At 39.5% G+C, this 20777-nt stretch overlaps 1 protein-coding gene across 6 annotated transcripts in view; it reads right to left on the reverse strand.

Moving 5' to 3' along the window:
• Nucleotides 1-20777, reverse strand: part of CDC14A (cell division cycle 14A) — a 181561-nt gene that overhangs the window by 105786 nt on the left and 54998 nt on the right. For 5 of the 6 annotated variants that reach the window (XM_035017924.1, XM_035017928.1, XM_035017925.1 and 2 more), the window contains one exon: nt 12440-12519. The exons of the other annotated variant lie outside the window; for it this stretch is intronic. In XM_035017924.1, the coding sequence (XP_034873815.1) occupies nt 12440-12519 (80 nt within the window). The remainder of the gene's footprint in view (nt 1-12439; nt 12520-20777) is intronic. 6 annotated transcript variants of the gene reach the window in all.

A 20777-nucleotide genomic window follows, 5' to 3' on the forward strand; every position in this document is an offset into this window, starting at 1 on the left:
TTACCTCCCCCATAAAGGACCACTGAAGTCCACAGACTTCAACTGCAGGAAAAAGTCTGCACCCACCATGCTGCCTGGGAAAACCACAGCTCTTACCTTTATCTGTCATGATAGTTTTGCCATGCGTTGCATTAACTCTCTCAAGCAAGTAAACACAAGGCTGCTCTTCATTCAGAGATAAGTTAATACCCCAATAGCTGTCTAGACACATCCAGATACAAATTTAACCCAACCTCATGCTTGACCATCTAAGCTCCACCTATCCCGCCAAAGTTCTTTCTAAATGCGACATCTAGCATAATAGTCAACTGAACCATAAAGCTATTATGAAGTCATTATAAAAACCCAGTAACTATGACCTTGGGAGCAGTTGGCAGTCAATACGTATCTGCTGAATGAAAAACTAAATGAATGCATATCTGAACAGACGAAGCAGTTGGGATTTTTGTTTTATTTTTACATTTTTGCATTTATTTTGCAGAGAAGCAATAGAAGAAAAATTAAATTTAAGAAAACAAGAACCACCATGCACAATTAGATACAAAGAGAAAGGGCTTAGTCCACTAGTGTCATAGAACTGTCTCCTATAGGCTCCCAATAAGTGATTATTGAATATTCAGGAATTTTGAGAACCGAATCAGCATTGGTGGGTGTATTTACACCATAGAAATCAACAAGCACTTTTTACTTACAGAGCCAGTTTACTAACATACCACTGCTTGTAACCTAAGCATCTAGACCATCACTCAGAAAGAAGCAACCTTGTAAATGTTAACAATGAGGAGACAAAACCAGAAATGAAAGACTATAATCACACAAAGCAGTGAGAAGGCATTTCTGGTAACGAGGTTGTTTGATATGAAGAAAGAATAAAGAACAGAGGCACAGGGTTTAAAATATAGAGACTACTGAAGAATAAAAGAGCTGACAGTAATTGGATGAAGAAATATTGGGGATGGCTATGATCTACATATGTTTTGATTCCATGATTCTCAGTAAGTTCTCTGGATAACAGGTGGTTAGGAGGTATGCAAATACCTGCAGAGCAATGGGTTGGAAAGGACCTCAAAGGTCATGAAAACACCCTTCCAAGCACTGACCTGAATCCCATCTACATAACTGCCACAAGATCATAAGCTTCTTAAGGACCGAGAATGTGTCCTTTATGTCTGCATGCCCAGAGGCCAGCACAGTGTTGGGCACATTAATATGCTGTAGATGTTGAATGAATGAATAAATGATCATTACCAAGACATCATTCAACTTATATCTGAACAACTCCAGTGGTTGGGAACTACTGACTTCTCAAAGCAAAAATTATATAAAACAATCTTTAATGTACAGGAACAAAAACACAATCGAGAGCATTGCTGTCCAATGGGAATATGATGCCATCCACAAGAGAGTCAATACATAATTTTAATTTTTTTTCAAAACCATATTTAAAAAAGTAAAAAGAAACAAGTGAAATTAATGAGTAATATTTTTTTACTCCAATATATCTGAAAAATTATCACTTCAGCATGTAATCAACATAATTATAAAGAAGATATTTTACTTTTTTTATACTAAATCTTCAAAATGTTCGGACGAAACAAATTTCAAGTGTTCAAAAGCACACATAACTAGTGGCTAGTAGCTACTGTACTAGGTAGTTTGGCTCTAGACTATATTGTATGGATATTTCATAAGTAGATAATGCCCCAAAATGCTACACATCATTACCCAAATTATACTTGACTTCCAATCTCTGAACAAATCCATGACACATGTGAACCAGGTCCAGGGAAAAGAAAAAGCTGATTGCTTATATCATCTAAGACTACAAGATGGAATTTGCTGAGAATTCGTGGGAAGAACAAAGCCATCTCCCACTCAAAGAGCAAAATCAAATGGCTTCCCGGGGCAGGGCCAAAAGCTGAGCATGACCAGTACCTAACAAAAAACAGAACACAGAATATCCCACTTTTCAGATTGAACATAAAGCTACACACTAATCACTCTGTTCATCCAAAGAAACAGATATGTAAAAATTCATCTCTAAATCATGGCTTAAAAGGTCACATAAACTAATAAGCAGAATAGAATCTGTCAAGAACTAGCAATAATAGGCACCAAAAAAAAAAACAGACCTCTGTGTTCTGCGCCTTTCATCAAGATGTGGGTGACACCCATTTAACCACACTAATTTTGCTTTACAGATAAAAATAGTAGTAAATTGGGGGCTCCTGGATGGCTCAGTCAGTTAAGGGGCTGCCTCTTGATTTCGGCTCAGGTCATGATTCCAGGGTTCTGGGATAGAGTCCTGCATCCGGCTCCGTGTTCAGTGCGGAATCTGCTTGAGGATTCTCTCTCTCTTCCTCTCCCTCTGCCCCTTGCCCTGCTCATGTTCTCTCTCTCTCTCTCTCTCTCAAATAAATAAATAAATCTTTTAAAAAATAACAAATAATAGCAAATTGCCTTTAGTTTAGGTACCGAAAAGACATTCAACAAGACATTCAACAAAATAACTATATTCATTAATGTAAATGTAAATTCATTGATGTAAATTAATGTAAATACATTAAATTAATGTAAAGTAGTTTTCTAAACCATCTTTATCAACTAAGACTGGCTATCAGAAATGTACTATAAAGAGTACAAAAGTCTGGCACTGACTATTCTATAGAAACTTGGTAACACAGATCTGGGACCATCAAAATAGGAATAACAAAAAAAGTCATCTGAACCAACTTTCACAACTCAAACCATTGAAGCACCGCCATGTTCCAAAAAAAAAAGAATAGATGTAACTCACTTCCTTACATGTATTTAGTGAGTCATAGAGACCCTGACAGTTGTTTCTGTTCTCAGATCCTGTTCTCATGGCACTTATTTACTACTTTAACAAGAAAAATCTGATAAAGAGTCTGCTTTTGATGGTGGTCCAAGTTACTCAACACGTCTCAGCTGTTGAGAATGGATTGAATAGTTTGGAATGGATAAGCTATCTACTCCCATCTATTTTCAACACTCAGGAAACTAGCACATCCTCACTATTCAAAACTAATGCAGATCTTTCTCATCACACCAAGCATTAAAAGTAAGGGTTTATTAAAGATCCATGGGGGCAGAAATAACCCCAAAGATCAACACTGTGAAGCAGAAGGGTAGCCATCATAAGATACACTGAAAAGCATAAAATAAATTTTGTTTCTACATTTTTGATACTCAAAAGAAAAACATGATAAGGAAAACTTTTCCTTTGAAATACAAAGTTAATTGCTAAATAAACTTTGACAAAAATCACAATATCATATTTAAGCTAACAAATATCTGGTTCAACATTTTCTGTGAAGAGATATATTTTATAATTACATCTAACATCTACCAGCACATGTTTACTTTGCTTTAGAAGAAAGAAGGCAGCCTAATGCCAAGTTCTAAGTGGTTGACCCCTTTGAGCCTTTGTTAAGAGACCTACAAGTTCTGGCATGCCCAGATGATCTAGAGTAATTGCTTCAGAGATTTCCCACATTAAGACATAGCTCAGCAACTGGGATATCACTAGGGGTCATCCCCCAAACACAACAAACCTCTCCCTTAATACAAACAGTATGGATTCATTTCAATGTCAAATGTCTTTAAAGGATTGCCAGTGGGAGGTTTGTGGATCCTCCCATAAGGAAAGTTTTTCTGGCCTCACACCTACTCTAAAAGTTTCGTGTTCCTGTTCATATTAGATAAAATACCATTATTTGATAAGCCATCTATTTCCAAGACTCTGAGGAAACAGTACAAAAACAGTTCCATAAATGGCAGCATATTATTCTAATCCCAAGAGATCTATTTTGTTTCACACAGGTGTGGATCAGGAAATGTGTCCTAGAGTGTTCAGAACACTGGTACTGCCAGATATCAACAGAATTGTGGGGGAGTAGAAAGGGATTCAGGATGAAGTATTTTGGAAAAGTCTGAGTTAAACAAAGTTAAACAGGTTTCTTTATCACTCAGAACCATTCAGAATCTTTCAAATGAGAATGTGTTTTTTAAATCTCCAAGATGGAGAGTTCTAAATTTAATTGTCCTTTGAATCTTTTTATTCATTTATTTTTCTTTTTATTTTGCCACGGTAGATCGTATACCACAGTAGTTCTCAACCTTGCCAGCATACTGGAAATTTGTAGGAAGTCTTTGAAAGTCCCAATACTCTACACCAATTATGTCAACATTTCCAGGAATAGAACCCAGGCACCAATATTTTTTAAAGCCCCTCAGACTTTTAAAAACCAAATATGAGAACCAACGTAACCTTGGGAAGTACTACCTATAAGTTCTAGACTCTTCTCCAACCTAAAATAAAATAGCCACACAAAAATGCATTCCTGGACCTATCCAGGAAGAGACCTGCAAAAAACCAACACCAAAAAAAAAGAAAAAACTAAACTAACAGCTGGAGACAGAACATTCAACATCCTATCTGCTTGATTCCATTGGGTGTCAGCACAGCACCCTACCTCAACCTCACCTCTGCACCTAGTCATTATTTCTCAAATCATGCTTTCTGTATTTGTCTTCAAAACTGGGAGCCTGGATGTTATTTATTGTCTGTATAGTTTTATTCTCCATTTTATATTATATGTCATAGAAAAGTTGCTTTCAATAGATTTATGAGCCATCATCAATACCAAAAAAACTTACCAAGTCAACACATATAGACCCATAAACAAAGAAGTAAGTTTTATAAAACGAATTTAAAAGCACAAAAGAAATCAAAAAGAAGAGTTGTGCAATTCTCCATGTTTTATGAGGCTGAGAGTTTTCACCAACACTGTTTTATGAACATCAGAGAGGGAGGATTTGAAAACCAGGGCCACTGACTGCAAAGAAGACAATCTGAGAATTCCACTAAGAGTTGGTAGTCTCATGAGACCTTAGACAAGCACAATTAATATGAATTCATGGAACAACTGGTCAATAGTATAGACTATAAATTTGGTAATACACTGAAAGGAAAAGTACCTAGAAAGATTCATGCTAGGCTTGCCAGTTCAAACTCTGCTGACTCTGACCCCATAAGTGAACGGCCTCTTGTTCCCTTGAAGGCCAACTGCCAAGCCAACATGAAAGATGGATGGACTCAAGGAACTGCATTAGGTGAAAAATACCCTTTTCCTCTAGTTTTCAGCTAAAGTCACTCTTTTTTTTTTAAGATTTTATTTATTTATTTGAGAGAGAGAAAGAGAGAGCATGAGCAGGGGGAGAGGCAGATGGAAAGGGAGAAGCAGACTCCCCACTGAGCTGGGAACTCGACAAGGGACTCGATCCCAGGACCCTGGGATCATGACCTGAGCCGAAGGCAGACACTTAACCAACTGAGCCACCCAGGCGCCCCTAACTAAAGTCTCTCTTGACAAACATATTGGCTATCCTCAATAAAAGCAAAGGTATATTTTTGGACACAACTGCTTTACAATTAAATGGAACTTAATTCCATTAACTTAATGGAACTAAGACTGACTTGCAAACAATAACGTCACAACAAACACTCCTCGAGTGTCACACCAAGCCAGAAATTCAACTATCTCTAAAGTCTACTATAATTAATGTAATCAAGAACAAGCAGTAAATTGGGGAATTGGGTGAAGGTGGTCAAAAGGTACAAACTTTCAGTTATAAAATAAATACTGAAGATGTCATCTACAACATGATGACTACAGTCAACACTGCTGTATGGTAGATTTGAAAGCTGCTAAGAGAATAGATCTTAAAAGTTCTCATCAAAAGGGCAAAAAGAAATTTTTTTGTAACTATATGAGGTGATGAGTGTTAACTAAATTTATTGTGATAATCATTTCACAGCATATGTATGTCAAGTCATTATGCTGTACATGTTAAACTTAGAAAGTGTTGATGTCAATTACATATCAATGTAAAGATTTTATTTATTTATTTGAGAGAGAGAGAGTAAGAGAGAGAAAGGACGAGAGGGGGAGGATCAGAGGGAGAAGCAGACTTCCCGCTGAGCAGGGAGCCTGATGCGAGACTCGATCCCGGGACTCTGGGATCATGACCTGAGCCGAAGGCAGATGCTTAACCGACTGAGCCACCCAGGTGCCCCAAGACATTTGTTTTAATCATGTATGTGGCAAATGTAAAGGGGCCTGAACAAAATGCAATACACAAAATATAATAGGGAATTACAGGCGAAGGACCTGCCAAGCCTCTCTAGAAAAATGAGGAAAGGCTTTAACAGAAGAAACTGTTCAGATAAATTTTTGTTAAAGGAATAAATCTTGAAGAACAATGTTATTTAAACTCACAGTAGCCTTAAAACCCCTTTATTAGAAACACACTAAGAATTTAGAGAACAAATAGAAACAGGCATTTCAGTGAAGAAGGCACATAAAGACACCAACCACACTTCGAGAAGCCTTCAAACTGGTCTTCATTTTTAAAAACTTTTCAACAATAAAACGGTAACACTTAAATGGACGTCCCTTTAAGGCTTCTTGTTTTTTAAATAAAAGTGTTACTGAGGGGCACCTGGGTGGCTCAGTCATTGAGCATCTGCCTTTGGCTCAGGTCATGATCCCAGGGTCCTGGGATTGAGCCCCACAACGGGCTCCTTGCTCAGCGGGAAGTCTGCTTCTTCCTCTCCCACTCCCCCTGCTTGTGGTCCCTCTCTCGCTGTGTCTCTCTGTCAAATAAATAAATAAAATCTTTAAAAAAAAAAAGTGTTACTACAATAGCATATTAAAAAGAAATCTAGACAACGAAGATAAAAGTATAACAATAAATGATGTAAAAAACCTAGTGGATGACAGAATCCAGATTACAAATGAAGGCCAAGGCAATGATGGCTGACCAGAACTGTAAGATGACTCTTGTTAATATTACATTAGCCTTAGTTGGTCTGGGCTAGAGACTAAAACCAACTCCCACCTTATCTTAGCATTAGGAAAAAAGTAAGTTTCTTTAGTCAAATTCCAGAAAACCTGTACTATTTCTTCAACTACATTTTTTTACACTACTTTGTGGTATTTTCTGCTTCAAATGTATGGTTTATGAAGAGTCTGGGTTTAGAAACATAGCTTAATGTAAACACAACTCTTGATGTCTTGGGCTATCAGAAAGGTAAAACTTAGAGTTACGTTCAAGTTACATTCAACCTTTTAGTAGGAAACAGGTGCCTAAACCAAGGAAGAAATGCCTCATCTTTTCATTAACCATTCTTTTTTCATATAATGAATACCTTTATGCAAACAGATTACTAAAATCCCTTTACATCTAACCACAACACTATAATTTTCTCCATAGTAGTGTCTCAGTTTCTTTCTTCTAAAATACATTTCAGACCACATGAATTGAAAAGTTACAACTGAAATCATAGCAAACAACCTAAATGTCTACATGTCAGACTGGTTACACGTGTTCTTGTACATTACACAGAAATAATACAGAATGGAGAAGGACGCTCTCTGTGTACTGATATGAAAAGATATCCAAGGCGAGTTAAGTGAAAAAAATCAAGGTATATAATAGTATATACAGGGGCGCCTGGGTGGCTCAGTTGGTTAAGCGACTGCCTTCGGCTCAGGTCATCATCCTGGAGTCCCAGGATCGAGTCCCACATCGGGCTCCCTACTCAGCGGTGGGTCTGCTTCCCCCTCTGCCCTCTTCCCTCTCGTGCTCTCTGTCTCTCATTCTCTCTCTCTCTCTCAAATAAATAAATAAAATCTTTAAAAAAAAAAAAAAAGAATAGTATATACAGTGTGCTACATTTTGTGATAAAAATGAAAAATAAGAAGACATATGTTAGCCATTAAAAAAGAATGAAATCTTGCCATTTGCAACTGCATGGATGGATATGGAGGGTATAAGGCTAAGTGAAATAAGTCAGTCAGAGAAAGACAAATATCATATGATTTCACTCATATGTGGATTTTAAGAAACAAAACAAAGAAAAAAAGAGACAAAAAAGAAGAATTAACTATAGAAAACAAACATGGTTACCAGAGGGGAGGTGGTGGGGGAAAGGCAGGGATGGGTGAAAGAGATGAAAAGAATTAAGAGTGTACTTATGGTGATGAGCACTGAGTAACGTGTAGAACTGCTAAATCACTATATTGTACACCTGAAACTAATAAAACACTAATTATACTGGAATTTTTTTAAATGTACATATATCTTTACTTGCTTATATGTGCATAAAGAAACTCTAGAAGGATATGGAAGAAACAAATACCAGAAGTTATCCAGAAAAAATTAAAGCGATAAAATCAAGGGTGGGAAAGAGAGTTTTCACTGTAAACCTTACATACTTTTTAAATTTCTGAACCATGTTAGGGGCGCCTGGGTGGCTCAGATGGTTAAACGTCTGCCTTCGGCTCAGGTCAGGATCCCAGGGTCCTGGGATCAAGCCCTGCATCGGGCTCCCTGATCCTTGGGAGCCTGCTTCTCTCTCTCTCTCTCTTTCTCTCTGTGTGTCTCTCATGAATAAATAAATAAAATCTTTAAAAAAAAAAATTTCTGAACCATGTTAATATATTTCTATTTTCAAATATTTAAATAAAAACAATTTAGAAAAATAGGCTATAATTATAATAATTATTGCTTAATTCTATGTTAAGTAATAATTTTCTTCCTATCTTTTCTTCCATTCTGATCTTAATTAGTCAAAAATTCTAGTTCTCAGGAAACAAATTAATTACCTAGCACATATAAGCTAAACATATAATTATGATTAAAAGAATTTATTCTTTCCTCCTCCTCCAATATCTTCACCTAAATTGACAATTAAGGATAGCAAGGGTCATCTAGCTAGTGAAAGAGAAATACATCTTCCTTGACTTCTGAATGGATAATATCACCAGCATAAAATTTAATATATATTTTCCACTTAAAATTTTTAAATAGCTACACTGTCCAGCGGGCCTACTGACTGACATTACAATTTTACAAATATTACAGCATTATAATTTCCAGCTGTGTGTGTTATTTTTCAAAATAACAACCAAAAAAATTGCAAACAGATTTCCGATTTAGCAAACAAATTGAATGGGCCCTCACTGTCCCTGGGTAAAGTGCCTCAGTAATCCTGTGCAGACACGACCCCTCTCTTACCACGGACACTGTACTCCTCCCACAGAGAACTTCTGAGGTCAACTTAGAAATCTCACACCTCCAGGGTTTTCCATAGTGCATACCATAGTGCATAGTGCATCCATTCTCCAAACTCTTATCTAGCTTTAAAAGCTCAGCTTAGGGGCACCTGAGTGGCTCAGTAGGTTAAGCGTCTGCCTTCAGCTCAGGTCATGATCTCAGGGTCCTGGGATGGAGCCCCACATCGGGCTCCCTGCTCAGCCAGGTGTCTGCTTCTCCCTCTCCCCCTGCCCCTACTCGTGCTCTCTCTCGCCCACTCTCTCAAATAAATAAATAAAATCTTTAAAATAAAAAATAATAAATAAATAAAAGCTCAGCTTAAATGAGTCTGATACTTTCCCAAATCTCTGTCAGAATTAATCTTATCCTCATTTGAGAAACAAGACAGAGGATCATAGGGGAAGGGAGGGAAAAATGAAACAGACAAAACCAGAGAGGGAGACAAACCCTAAGAGACTCCTAATCTCAGGAAACAAACTGAGGGTTGCTGGAGTAGAGCGGGGTGGGAGGGATGGGGTGGCTGGGGGAAGGGACACTGGGGAGGGTATGTGCTATGGTGAGCGCTGTGAATTGTATAAGACTGATGAATCACAGAGCTGTACCCCTGAAACAAATAATATATTATATGTTAATAAAAAAAGAATTAATCTTATCCTCTATTTTTATACAACCTAACTATTTTACAGTCAATTAATGTGCCTAGAGATCTGTTTGCCCCAACTAGAAGGTGTGATCATTAGAAGAAATACTTTCTATTCATATTTATATCCATGTGGAAAATCCTTAGTTCTTATTAATAATAGTAATCGTACTAACAACATGGAGAATAACAAAAGCCAGCTACTGTGCCAGACATAATGATAAATGCATTACTTCACTTAATTCCCAGGACAGCCTGAAGCCATTTTACAGAAAAGGAAACAGAGGCTCAGAGAGTAGAAGTAACTTGTTCAAGTTGCTTATCCTTTCTACAGGTAGTAAAAAGCAGAATGAGCCTTCAAACCCAATGTCTCTGCCTCCAAGGCATATATTCTTAACCACTAGGCTTAGAACTTAGTAGAGTGATTAATATTTTCATTATTACTGCAATGGACTGAGTGTTGGTATCCCCCCAAAATGCACATGTTGAAATCTTAACCCCCAAGGTGATGTTTTAGAGGAGATGGGACCTTTGGGAGGTGATTAGGTCATGAGGGTGAGGCCCTCAAGATGGGATTAGTGCCCTTATAAGGCACCCCATGAGGTGCCTGGGTGGCTCAGTGGGTTAAGCATCTGCCTTCGGCTCAGGTCATGATCCTGGGGTCCTGGGATCAAGCCCCACGTCAAGCTCCCTGCTCAGCGGGCAGTCTGCTTCTCCCTCTCCCTTTCCCTCTGCCCCTCATCCCACTTTTTTTCTCTCTCTCAAATAAATGAATAAAATCTTAAAAAAAAAAAAAGGTACCCCAGAGATCTTTCTCTCCTCCATTCTACCATGTGAGGATACAACTTAGCAGTCTGCATTCCTGAAGAGGGCCCTCACCAGAACATGACCACCCTGATCCAGCCTCTAGAACTGAGAAATAAATTTCTGTTGTTTATAAGCCACCCATAGTAGTCTATGCTACTTTGTTACAGTAGCCCACACTGACTAAAATAATTACCCTTTTCTAAAAATTAGAATTGTAGGGCGCCTGGGTGGCTCAGATGGTTAAGCGTCTGCCTTCGGCTCAGGTCATGATCTCAGGGTCCTGGGATCGAGTCCCGCATCGGGCTCCCTGCTCCTTGGGAGCCTGCTTCTCCCTCTGCCTCTCTCTCTGTCTCTAATGAATAAATAAATAAAATCTTTAAAAAAATAAATAAATAAATAAAATAAAAATAAAAATTAGAATTGTATTTTACAAAGGCTTTCAAATTATAGAAGCCATTAGGAGTGGAAGGAAAAAACAAGCTTTGTCTCCATGTTCAAATGCTTCTATACATAATCTGTCACTTTTTATCTGCCCTTCAGTAGCTAATTAGTTCATCCCCTAGATCACTGGAGGATATTTTCCTCTCACTACTTTCCTCTGACTTCCTGAGACTATCAAACAGATCAAGCAGATCAAGCACATTAGGCAGTATCTCCCCCATTCCTCCTCCCAACCTTGACACCCACCCTGTGCCTAATTAACGCTCCCTCCTATGGCCTGAGAAACAGAAATGGGAACCCCTTGGATCTGAAGGGATTTAGTCTTGATTTATTCATTCAAATATTTGCTAAAATCACTTTTAAGTGTCAGGCACCAAGACCTGCCCTCTGTGAGTTTACAGGAGAGTAAGGAAGGCGGACGAAGAGGCCTCCTCAATCTTTGCTCTTCCTTTCTTTCATTATTGTCGGTAATTATGAGATTAGCAGCAATAAGAAATACATATGCTGGGACGCCTGGGTGGCTCAGTCCATTAAGCACCTGCCTTCGGCTCAGGTCATGGTCTCAGGGTCCTGGGATCGAGCCCCACGTCAGCCTCCCTACTCTGTGGGAAGCTTCCTTCTCCCTCTCCATCTGCCCCTCCCCCTGCTTATGCCCTCTTGCTCACTCTCTCAAATAAACAAAATCTTAAAAAAAAAAAGAATTACAGATGTTTGTAGATTTGGACACACAAATAAACAAAAAGCAAAAATAAAACTGTTAGAATCATTCATAATTCTATCAGAAATGACTATTATAGGAGTTTGGCTATATGTTCCCTTCCATTTTTTAAACAAGCTCAAGTTTACCGGAAATTTTTAAAAAACCTTCTTCAGCTGATACTTAAAAAGTATTTTCCAACACTATAATGAGAAACAGCCTTCCTCAAGATATAAGCTAGATTCATGTGCTCAACAGGTCATTTCGGGTCCCCATTGAACATGTGTCTCTGGGAAGGTACCTTGAGGGTCTTATTCTCTATCCCCAGCCCCGACATTCAGTCAGAGCTCACTCATGCTCATGAAATGAAAGACTGAATGGATGAATCAATGATGTAGAGTACTAAAATCTAACAAATCAAATCTTGACATGGTTATTAGCTCATAAATCAGGCACTCTTTGTGCTGAAAGGTCAAGATACAGAAAGAATTCAAGGAGAAAATTAATTCCTAAAAGGAAAAAGCTATTTTATTCTTACTAGATAGGGGGAAAAGAACTCTGCAAAAATAAAATAATAAAAGCTACCATCTCATTTAATTCTGTATAACATCATGGTCACAGTCTTAAGACAACTAAAAACACAGCAATCCAACTCTACAGCAGCAGCCGTCTAGCCAAGTGCTATTAGCCCAATCTCACAAGAGTTATACCTGAACGGAAGATAGGGGGGGTTTGAGCCAGATAGGAGTGCTCTGTAGGCTTCTTCCGGTGTCTTCTTTAAATAGATTACCTAAGACAGATAAATAGCAACATTTAGAACACCACCAAAGAATGACACAAAACTAATTTAATTACTCACCAAATTTGCATTTCCCTTTTTCCACTTTGACAACTGTCAGTCATGGTGATAATGCTAACCTTTAAAAGACAGCAACCAAGCTGCCAAAATTTCCTTTTCGGCTTGAAGCTAAACTGCAGCCTTTGGCTTAGAAATGGGTAAGAGCTTAGAGACAGAGGGCAGATCCATAAAGAGGCCATCCAGGGCTGTTTACAAGGCACACTGAACAGATACAATGGCAGAGTTTTCCCTTTTGGGAGCAGAACAATTCTACTTCCATTATTGTACTGTGCATTCACAGTACAATAAAATACAGTAAAATAAATCACAACAAAACTGAAAATGAATGCAGGTAAGAGCACTAGAGGGGCACCTGAGTGGCTCAGTCGGTCAAGCGCCCGACTCTTGGTTTCGGCTGGGGTCGTGGTCTAGGGTTGTGGGATCAAGCCCCACATGGAGCTCCATGCTCAGTGCAGAGTCTTCTTGGGTTTCTTCTCTCTCTCTCTCTCTCTCAAATAAATAAATAAAAATATTCAAAAATAATTTTTTTTAAAAAGAGCACTAGAAAACACACTGGCTTGACTGTTGACATCGAGGATACTTAAATAAATCCCTCTGGCCCAGCATGATAAACTAATCTTAAAGAAACAAAAGGAGCTCTTAAAACCAGTAAACAACTTAATCAGCATACTGACTATATAATATGTGCCAGGTACTGGTACCTCTCTTAATAGAATTTACATTATGGGGCAAAGACAATAGTTAACAAAATAAATACAGTCTGAGATAGGTGCTAAAAAGGAAATAAACAGGGTTCTGGAAAGAGAATAGAAAGGGGCTACTTGAGGGAAGGCACGGGGAGGGCTCCCTGGTAGACATGTAGGGTAAGATCTGCAGGGGACAGTCCATGGAAAAGCAAGGAAGAGGGAAAGCAAGGAAGAGGAGGAAGGGCTTGCCAGGCAGCAGGAATAACGAGGGCACCATCCTTGCTGAGGGAAAGAGCTTGGTGATTGGACAGAGATCCTCGGTGTGGCTAGAACACGGGAAGGAGAACCAAGCCAAATAGTGCAGAGCAATACAAACCATAGGCAGACTCCGATTTTATTCTAAGTATAATTTAATATCTTAACTTTGAGCTGAGGACATTGGTCATTTTCCTCTACAGTTTGAATCAAATTTTATTCCCAAAGATCCTCTCTACCTAGAATTAATGGCATTATTTCAAAACCCTGTGCATTTCAGCAAGAGTGGCAGGGTCTCAGTTCTTAAAAAGCAGGATCTTCCTCTTTACTTACAAATTTCCTTTGAGTTTTAAGCTATCCCACTAGCAATATATTACATGCATTTTTAATTATTAACATTTTCAGAACTAGAAAACACCTTAATTCTGTCTTCTCTAAAGAAAGGAAACTAAAATAAATACATAAAAGAGACTTCCAGCGTTTAAAAGAAAGCTCTATATTCATTTGACAAGTAAGTCTGACAGTCTGATAGGGCACACACCAACCAAAGCCAATCGAACGTGAAACCAAAACAGCCCAGAAAATGAAACCACCGTAAAAGAATGATCTAGACGTGAGTCACTGATTCTACAAAGGGAGAATCACAGCTCTAGTTGCAGCTCAAATAATTAGAAAAATCCACTTAAACCAAACCTAGCTTTAAAACCCCTTTTGAGTAACCAATATGAAAACAGGATTTTGCTGGGCCTTAATGGGTAGGTTATACCCTATAAAGAGAGTCGGTTATAATGCAGTGATTTCTCAAGCCTAAAGATGCAGCACCACTGGAAAGTTGACTACCTCTGCTAAAAGGGAAAGCTGCTATAAAAGGCTTCTGGGTTTGGATGGTGTAATTAAAGCTCAGACAACGACCTTTGAAAAGCAAAACTACATTTCCCTCCTCAGGAGCAATTACATTAATTCCCTTTAATTTCGAGGCAGCCATTCTGCAGGAGAGGCAACAGTCCACAAGAAATCCTTCTTTAGACTGGATACCCCACAGGGTTTAGCTACTCATCTTACCTGCATGACTTAGCACACATGACCCATGTTCTCACACTGTAAGATGAGAGTCTGTTTTTATTTTTATCCCAGTGCTAAATTATTAATAAGTGCAAAGTGAAACCCAGCAGAGGCCATATAAATTCCATGAAGGGTCCGGGGGCAGGTAAATACAATGCCCTTTTACAACCTGATGATAGGTGAAATGTAATAAATAAGTGCATTACTGTATGTACACATGCTAGGGTCATTAAAATATCAAATTTAGGGGCGCCTGGGTGGCTCAGTCGTTAAGCGTCTGCCTTCGGCTCAGGTCATGATCCCAGGGTCCTGGGATCGCGCCCCACGTTGGGCTCCCGGCTCAGCAGGAAGCCTGCTTCTCCCTCTCCCTTCTCCCCTCCCCCTGCTCATTCTCTCTGGCTCACAGGCGCATGTGCTCTCTCTCTCTCTCTGAAATGAATAAATTAAAAAAATTTTTTTAATAAAACTAAAACCAAATTTAATATCAAAAATTGGTTGCCAGATATTCTAATATCTCTAAAAATATTTTCTGAATAAAATTAATTTCAAAGCATCTTCTAAATATTTTGATTTTCCTTTTCTGCTTCCCAGGGGAAGAAATAATATGCTGTCTACTTTCCTCACTAGATATTAGCATAGATAAACCCAAACTGAAAGAATCTTCCCAAACTTTTGATAGGTTAAATTTAACAAAAGCCTTCTGCATAGTGCTTGGTGTATGTATCATGCTAAGTTACCCCTGGAGGAGCATTAGCTTTTATCAGAGTGCACTACTCTTGCCAGGAAGTCCTCGAAACTTCTCAATAGAACAGCACTGGACATAATGCGGGGTTTGTTTTTTTTTTAGATTTTATTTATTTGACAGAGAGAGACAGCGAGAGAGGGAACACAAGCAGGCGGAGTGGGAGAGGGAGAAGCAGGCTTCCCGCGGAGCAGGGAGCCCGATGTAGGGCTCCATCCCAGGACCCTGGGACCATGACCTGAGCCGAAGGCAGATGCTTAACCGACTGAGCCACCCAGGTGCCCCTATTTCATTATTTTTTATTTTTATTTTATTATTTTTTTTAAGATTTTATTTATTTGACAGAGAGAGACACAGCGAGAGAGGGAACACAAGCAGGGGGAGTGGGAGAGGGAGAAGCAGGCTTCCCGCCGAGCAGGGAGCCCGATGTGGGGCTCGATCCGTGGATCCTGGGATCATGACCTGAGCTGAAGGCGGACACTTAACGAGTGAGCCACCCAGGCACCCCGCATTTTTTTTAATTTACTAGAAGCCAACCAATTAAAGTGATTGTGTTTTTGCTTAATTAACTTTAATGCCAGGTACCAAGGACCCAAATAACTCTCTCAATTTCTTTACTAAAAGATTCTTAAAGAGCCAGCATTCTAAAATAAATAAATAAATAAATAAATAACCAATGGCTGTGAGGTTTTTGTTTAACAACATCACTGAAGTTATAGTACTATAAGATAGCATAATTTATATGATTTACCAATAAGCCAATGTTTCCCACACTTTAATGAATCATGCATCAACTTTCCCAACTTCCCCCACCACAAGCAGCACCGTGTATTACTATTTCTCTTTAAACAGACACACCCATTTAAATCAATTTATTCTAAAGTGTTTTATATCATTGCTATTAACAGAAAACCAGTATCATTTGCCATATAGAGTCTAGACATAAATGAATATTAAAATACATAATTTAAAATATTCAAAGGTTTGTGCACACCACACATTGAGAAACAATGCTTCAAAATATCAAGTTTGGGGGGCGCCTGGGTGGCTCAGGTGTTAAGCGTCTGCCTTCGGCTCAGGTCATGATCCCAGGGTCCTGGGATCGAGCCCCGCATCGGGCTCCCTGCTCCATGGGAAGCCTGCTTCTCCCTCTCCCACTCCCCCTGCTTGTGTTCCCTCTCTCGCTGTGTCTCTCTGTCAAATAAATAAATAAAATCTTTAAAAAAAAAAAATCAAGTTTGGGCTAATTTTATAGAAGAACAGCAGACCAACTTGGGAAGTTAAATAAAATCCTCTTTAAATTAATCCAAAAATACTTCTAAATCATTTCTTTTTACTAAATCCTATGGTCATTAAATCTTTAAAGCCTGTCGAGAAATAATATGCATAAATTTCAGAAGCATTTTGAAATTTACAATGATATTTCTCTACTCAGATCATTTAATCTCTCTGATACATAAAAGGTGATTCTTCAAACAACAAATGGCTTAATATAGAAGGGCTACACCAGACTTTGAGTCACAAATTGGCTGATGGCCTTTCTCTGGGGACATTTGCCTCAGTTCTAAGTATGTGTTTAGCTGTGTTTTTAGGGGCTATTATTTCTCCAAAAAAGACTTATTATAAAATGCAACACATACACACAACCCATATATATCTAAAGATGAAACCTGTGCTCCTATTTTAATTATATTTATTTTCTGTGATCTGTAAAGTGGAAATACTCTTGAGAATTTGATTTGGTCATCTGAGAGAGTATTCTTTAATTGTGGCATTTGATTTCCTGTTATTTGTTTACTATTTTGCTTGTTTATAAAAGAGAAAACAGATGCTGAGAACAGCCTTTCCCAGTCAAGTACCACCACCAGAACACGGACATGATAGCTGTGGATTAGCATTCTGACCGTTGCTGAGTCAATTAAATTTCTTCAAAATAGAAGTTTCCAGAAAACAGATGTTATAACTTAAAAACAGTCTAGAAGCCCTAAAACTTACCAAATATGGAAGACTTAAACCAAAAGAGAAATTTTCCTTAAAATTTTCAGACAGGTAGTTCTAGCATATACAGAGTGCTAAATGGGGACGTTACAAAGATGTCCTTCTGTGTGATATGTGCTTTGGATTCTATTCCACTAAATTAACAGTCATGCATGGGCCCCTTTCCCAAGCCCCATATAACTTAAAATTATCACACTTGCAAGACAGCAATTGAGGACGGGGATGGCAGAGGTAATAAGACAATGTTTCTTTCCCTGGTGCAACTGACCAGTGTAGAGCACCTGCTTGGTTTGAAAGCAGTGCACCCTCACTGGCTTCTTCCACCATCCCCCTGTGTCTGTCATCCAGGGTTCCTCCCAGTCAGCCAAACTCAATCTCCAAAGCCACCTGTGACTCTGGCCTCTCTCTTTCATTGTGTCCATCCTCATCCAGTCAATACCCAGACTGATTCTTTCTCTATATCCTCTACAGCCTGAGGGGCTGAAACAGAACATTTGGGGAGAGAAAGAAAAGTACATAAATATCTTCTCAAATTTTATAAAACCACTACTTGGGGTCCCTCCAACGACCTTGAGAGAGAGAGGCCCAACCATGTTAAAGGCCCTGAATCTTTTTTTTTTTTAAGATTTTTATTTATTTATTTGTCAGAGAGAGAGAGAGAGCACAAGCAGGGGGAGCAGCAGAGGGAGAGGGAGAAGCAGGCTCCTCACTGAGCAAGGAGCCCGATGTAGGACTCGATCCCAGGACCCTGGGATCATGACCTGAGCCGAAGGCAGACGCTTAACGACTGAGCCACCCAGGCGTCCCAAAGGCCCTGAATCTTAAACTGCATTTAGTTGTCCGGTGAATCTGCATTTGACCTTTCTTTCATGACTATACCATCACCTTATTTCAAACCCTTATCACCACACTCGCACTAACACGGTTTCTCTCTGCCTCCACTTCTGCCTACTCCAGCAATTCTGGAACAGGACTCTGAGAGTCTCAGTCCTGCTCAAAAACCCCGGCCATACTGCCCACCCTTTACCAAGACAAGGTGCCAACTGATCTCTCCAGGTGAATTTCTCATCGCTGCTTAAATGAACCCCAACCGCTAGTCTGGACTCCTCACCATTCCCTAAGCATACCTGACACCTTCATCTGAGGTTTCTTCTGGAATACTCCACACCATCTCTGTTATTAAAATTCTTCCTATTTCATTAGACTTCACTTGAATACCACCTCCGCCATGTATTTTTTCTTGAGCAAAGAAACCCCTCCCCTCTTCCTTAGATTCAACTATAAGAATGAAAATGACCATGATAATGATGATAACAATAAAAAAAAGTTATAGGGTGCATACTATGTGCCAGGTGCTATTCTAAGCTCTTGACATAATTTGGCTTAATAATCCTCACAACCACCCTGAAGACGGTTCCATTATTAACCCATTTCCATTTATACATGAAATGCTGAGAATCAGTTGCTCAAGGTCACACAGCTAGGGTGTGGTGGAGACAGGCAGTCTGGCTCCCCACAGCACTCTTAACCACTTCCTGATGGGCTCCTGACAGCTCTGTCGTCATTATTTTGCATTATACTGAGGTATAAAGCTCCTTAAGTGCAGTAAACATGTTTTTATTGTTTTTATACCTTTACAAGCCTTACAATGCCTCCTATCAGATAGACTTTCTGGAAATATATGTTTGGTGGATAACTGCTTTAAACATATATGGTACTACAAGTGCATCCACCCTAGAGAGTTAATTTAGCTTAAATAATAATTAAGTGAATGAGACTTTCTAAATGTGTCACTGCAATTTTAGTGATAATGCCCCAGGGAGCTAGTGAAATTAACTTTCAGAGCCCAGTTATTTGAGAGCATCAAACTAGGTGTAGTCGATTCTTCAGTGATGTGCTAAAAGAAAAGGTAAGATACAGACTGATTCTACAAATAAGAGCTCTAGCTCAGATGACTTGCTTTAGCTTATACTAAGTATTTCAAGAGTCAAGGCATACTGCCTGACCCAGACATTCACTGTCCCACTTCCCCTGTGTCTGTTCAGAATCTACCCTCTGCCACTCCCAACACCCGGTAAAAGGCAGGAAGCAGGGCGCCTGGGTGGCTCAGTTGGTTAAGCAACTGCTTCGGCTCAGGTCATGATCCTGGAGTCCCGGGATCGAATCCCGCATCGGGCTCCCTGCTCAGCGAGGAGCCTGCTTCTCCCTCTGACCCTCCCCCCCTCATGTACTCTCTCTCATTCTCACTCTCTCAAATAAATAAATAAATCTTTAAAAAAAAAAAAAAAGGCAGGAAGCAGGAGGCAGAACAGAACACAAGTCACCAAAGATCAATGTGTATGCACTTAATGCTTACAGTTTTGCAGGGGAACCTGCATACACACCAAGACACGGGGAAATTCCGCAACCGGGTGAAGGAGTTTAAAATTGCTGACAAGGGCTGTAAGTAGGGCTGGGGTACAGTCCGCGAAGGAACCAGACTCGACTCAAGCCTCCCTTGCAACATGGTCGCATTTAGATGGCTACCTCCTCCCTTCCTTGGGACCACAGCTCCAAGCCCTTCTGGTGGGGCAGCCTTCTTTGGCAACCTGATGAGATCAGGCCCCTCCTTCTGTTCTCAAAGTGCCCTGCCTTCCTCCTTCAAATTCTTACCCAAGTTTGTCTTCTGGGGTGATTTTAGTCTGTCTCCCTGGCTAGACTATAAGTCGAGCAGGATGTCTGCCTCTTCCCTATCTGCAGGGCTCAACACTGCCTGGCACGGGGAGCATACTCAAAAAATGGTTGATGGATGCATGAACAAAGAGTGGAGGGAAAGAGGGCATTTTATGTGAGAACACGTGTGATGTGGTCACAGGACACAGATCATCTATCTAGAGTGCAGGTGACAGAGTGCAGTGGTTAGGTACCCCGAGTCCGCAGCCCAGCTGCCTAGATTCAAATCCAGGCTCTTTCATGGATGACCCGTATTACATTAACTCTCTGTGCCTCCATTTCCTTACCTGTGGAGTAGGGATAAGAACTGTAACTGCCTCCTAAGACTGTTGGGAAGATGTAATGAATTAATATTATATGTAAAATGCTCAGATTTGTATCAAGCACACAGCTCTTCTATAGCAAGGGACCACAGAAAGGAGATAAACTTTGGTCCCCAAATATTTCTTTTCCCCTTTTGACCACCTGTATCCACGTGAATCTGGATCCACAACTGTTATTTCTGACACCTGAGTCCTAAAGCCTGTCTATGTGTGTAAACATCAAAACATGAGCTTATAAACGTCTCCCATGACTGCTATATACAAAAACCTTAACATACAGACCATCATTTAATTCAACCCTCTCGAGAGATTTGAAAGTACAGATGTTGATCCTACTCTCAGTTCTGCCTCTTCAAATGGCCCCTGAGTCTCCTGGTGCCTTAGAATCAACAATCATAAGATAAATGCTGT

The sequence above is a fragment of the Mirounga leonina genome, unplaced genomic scaffold (genome assembly GCF_011800145.1).
Source record: "Mirounga leonina isolate KUSES-001 unplaced genomic scaffold, KU_Mleo_1.0 Mir_173, whole genome shotgun sequence".
NCBI lineage: Eukaryota > Metazoa > Chordata > Mammalia > Carnivora > Phocidae > Mirounga > Mirounga leonina.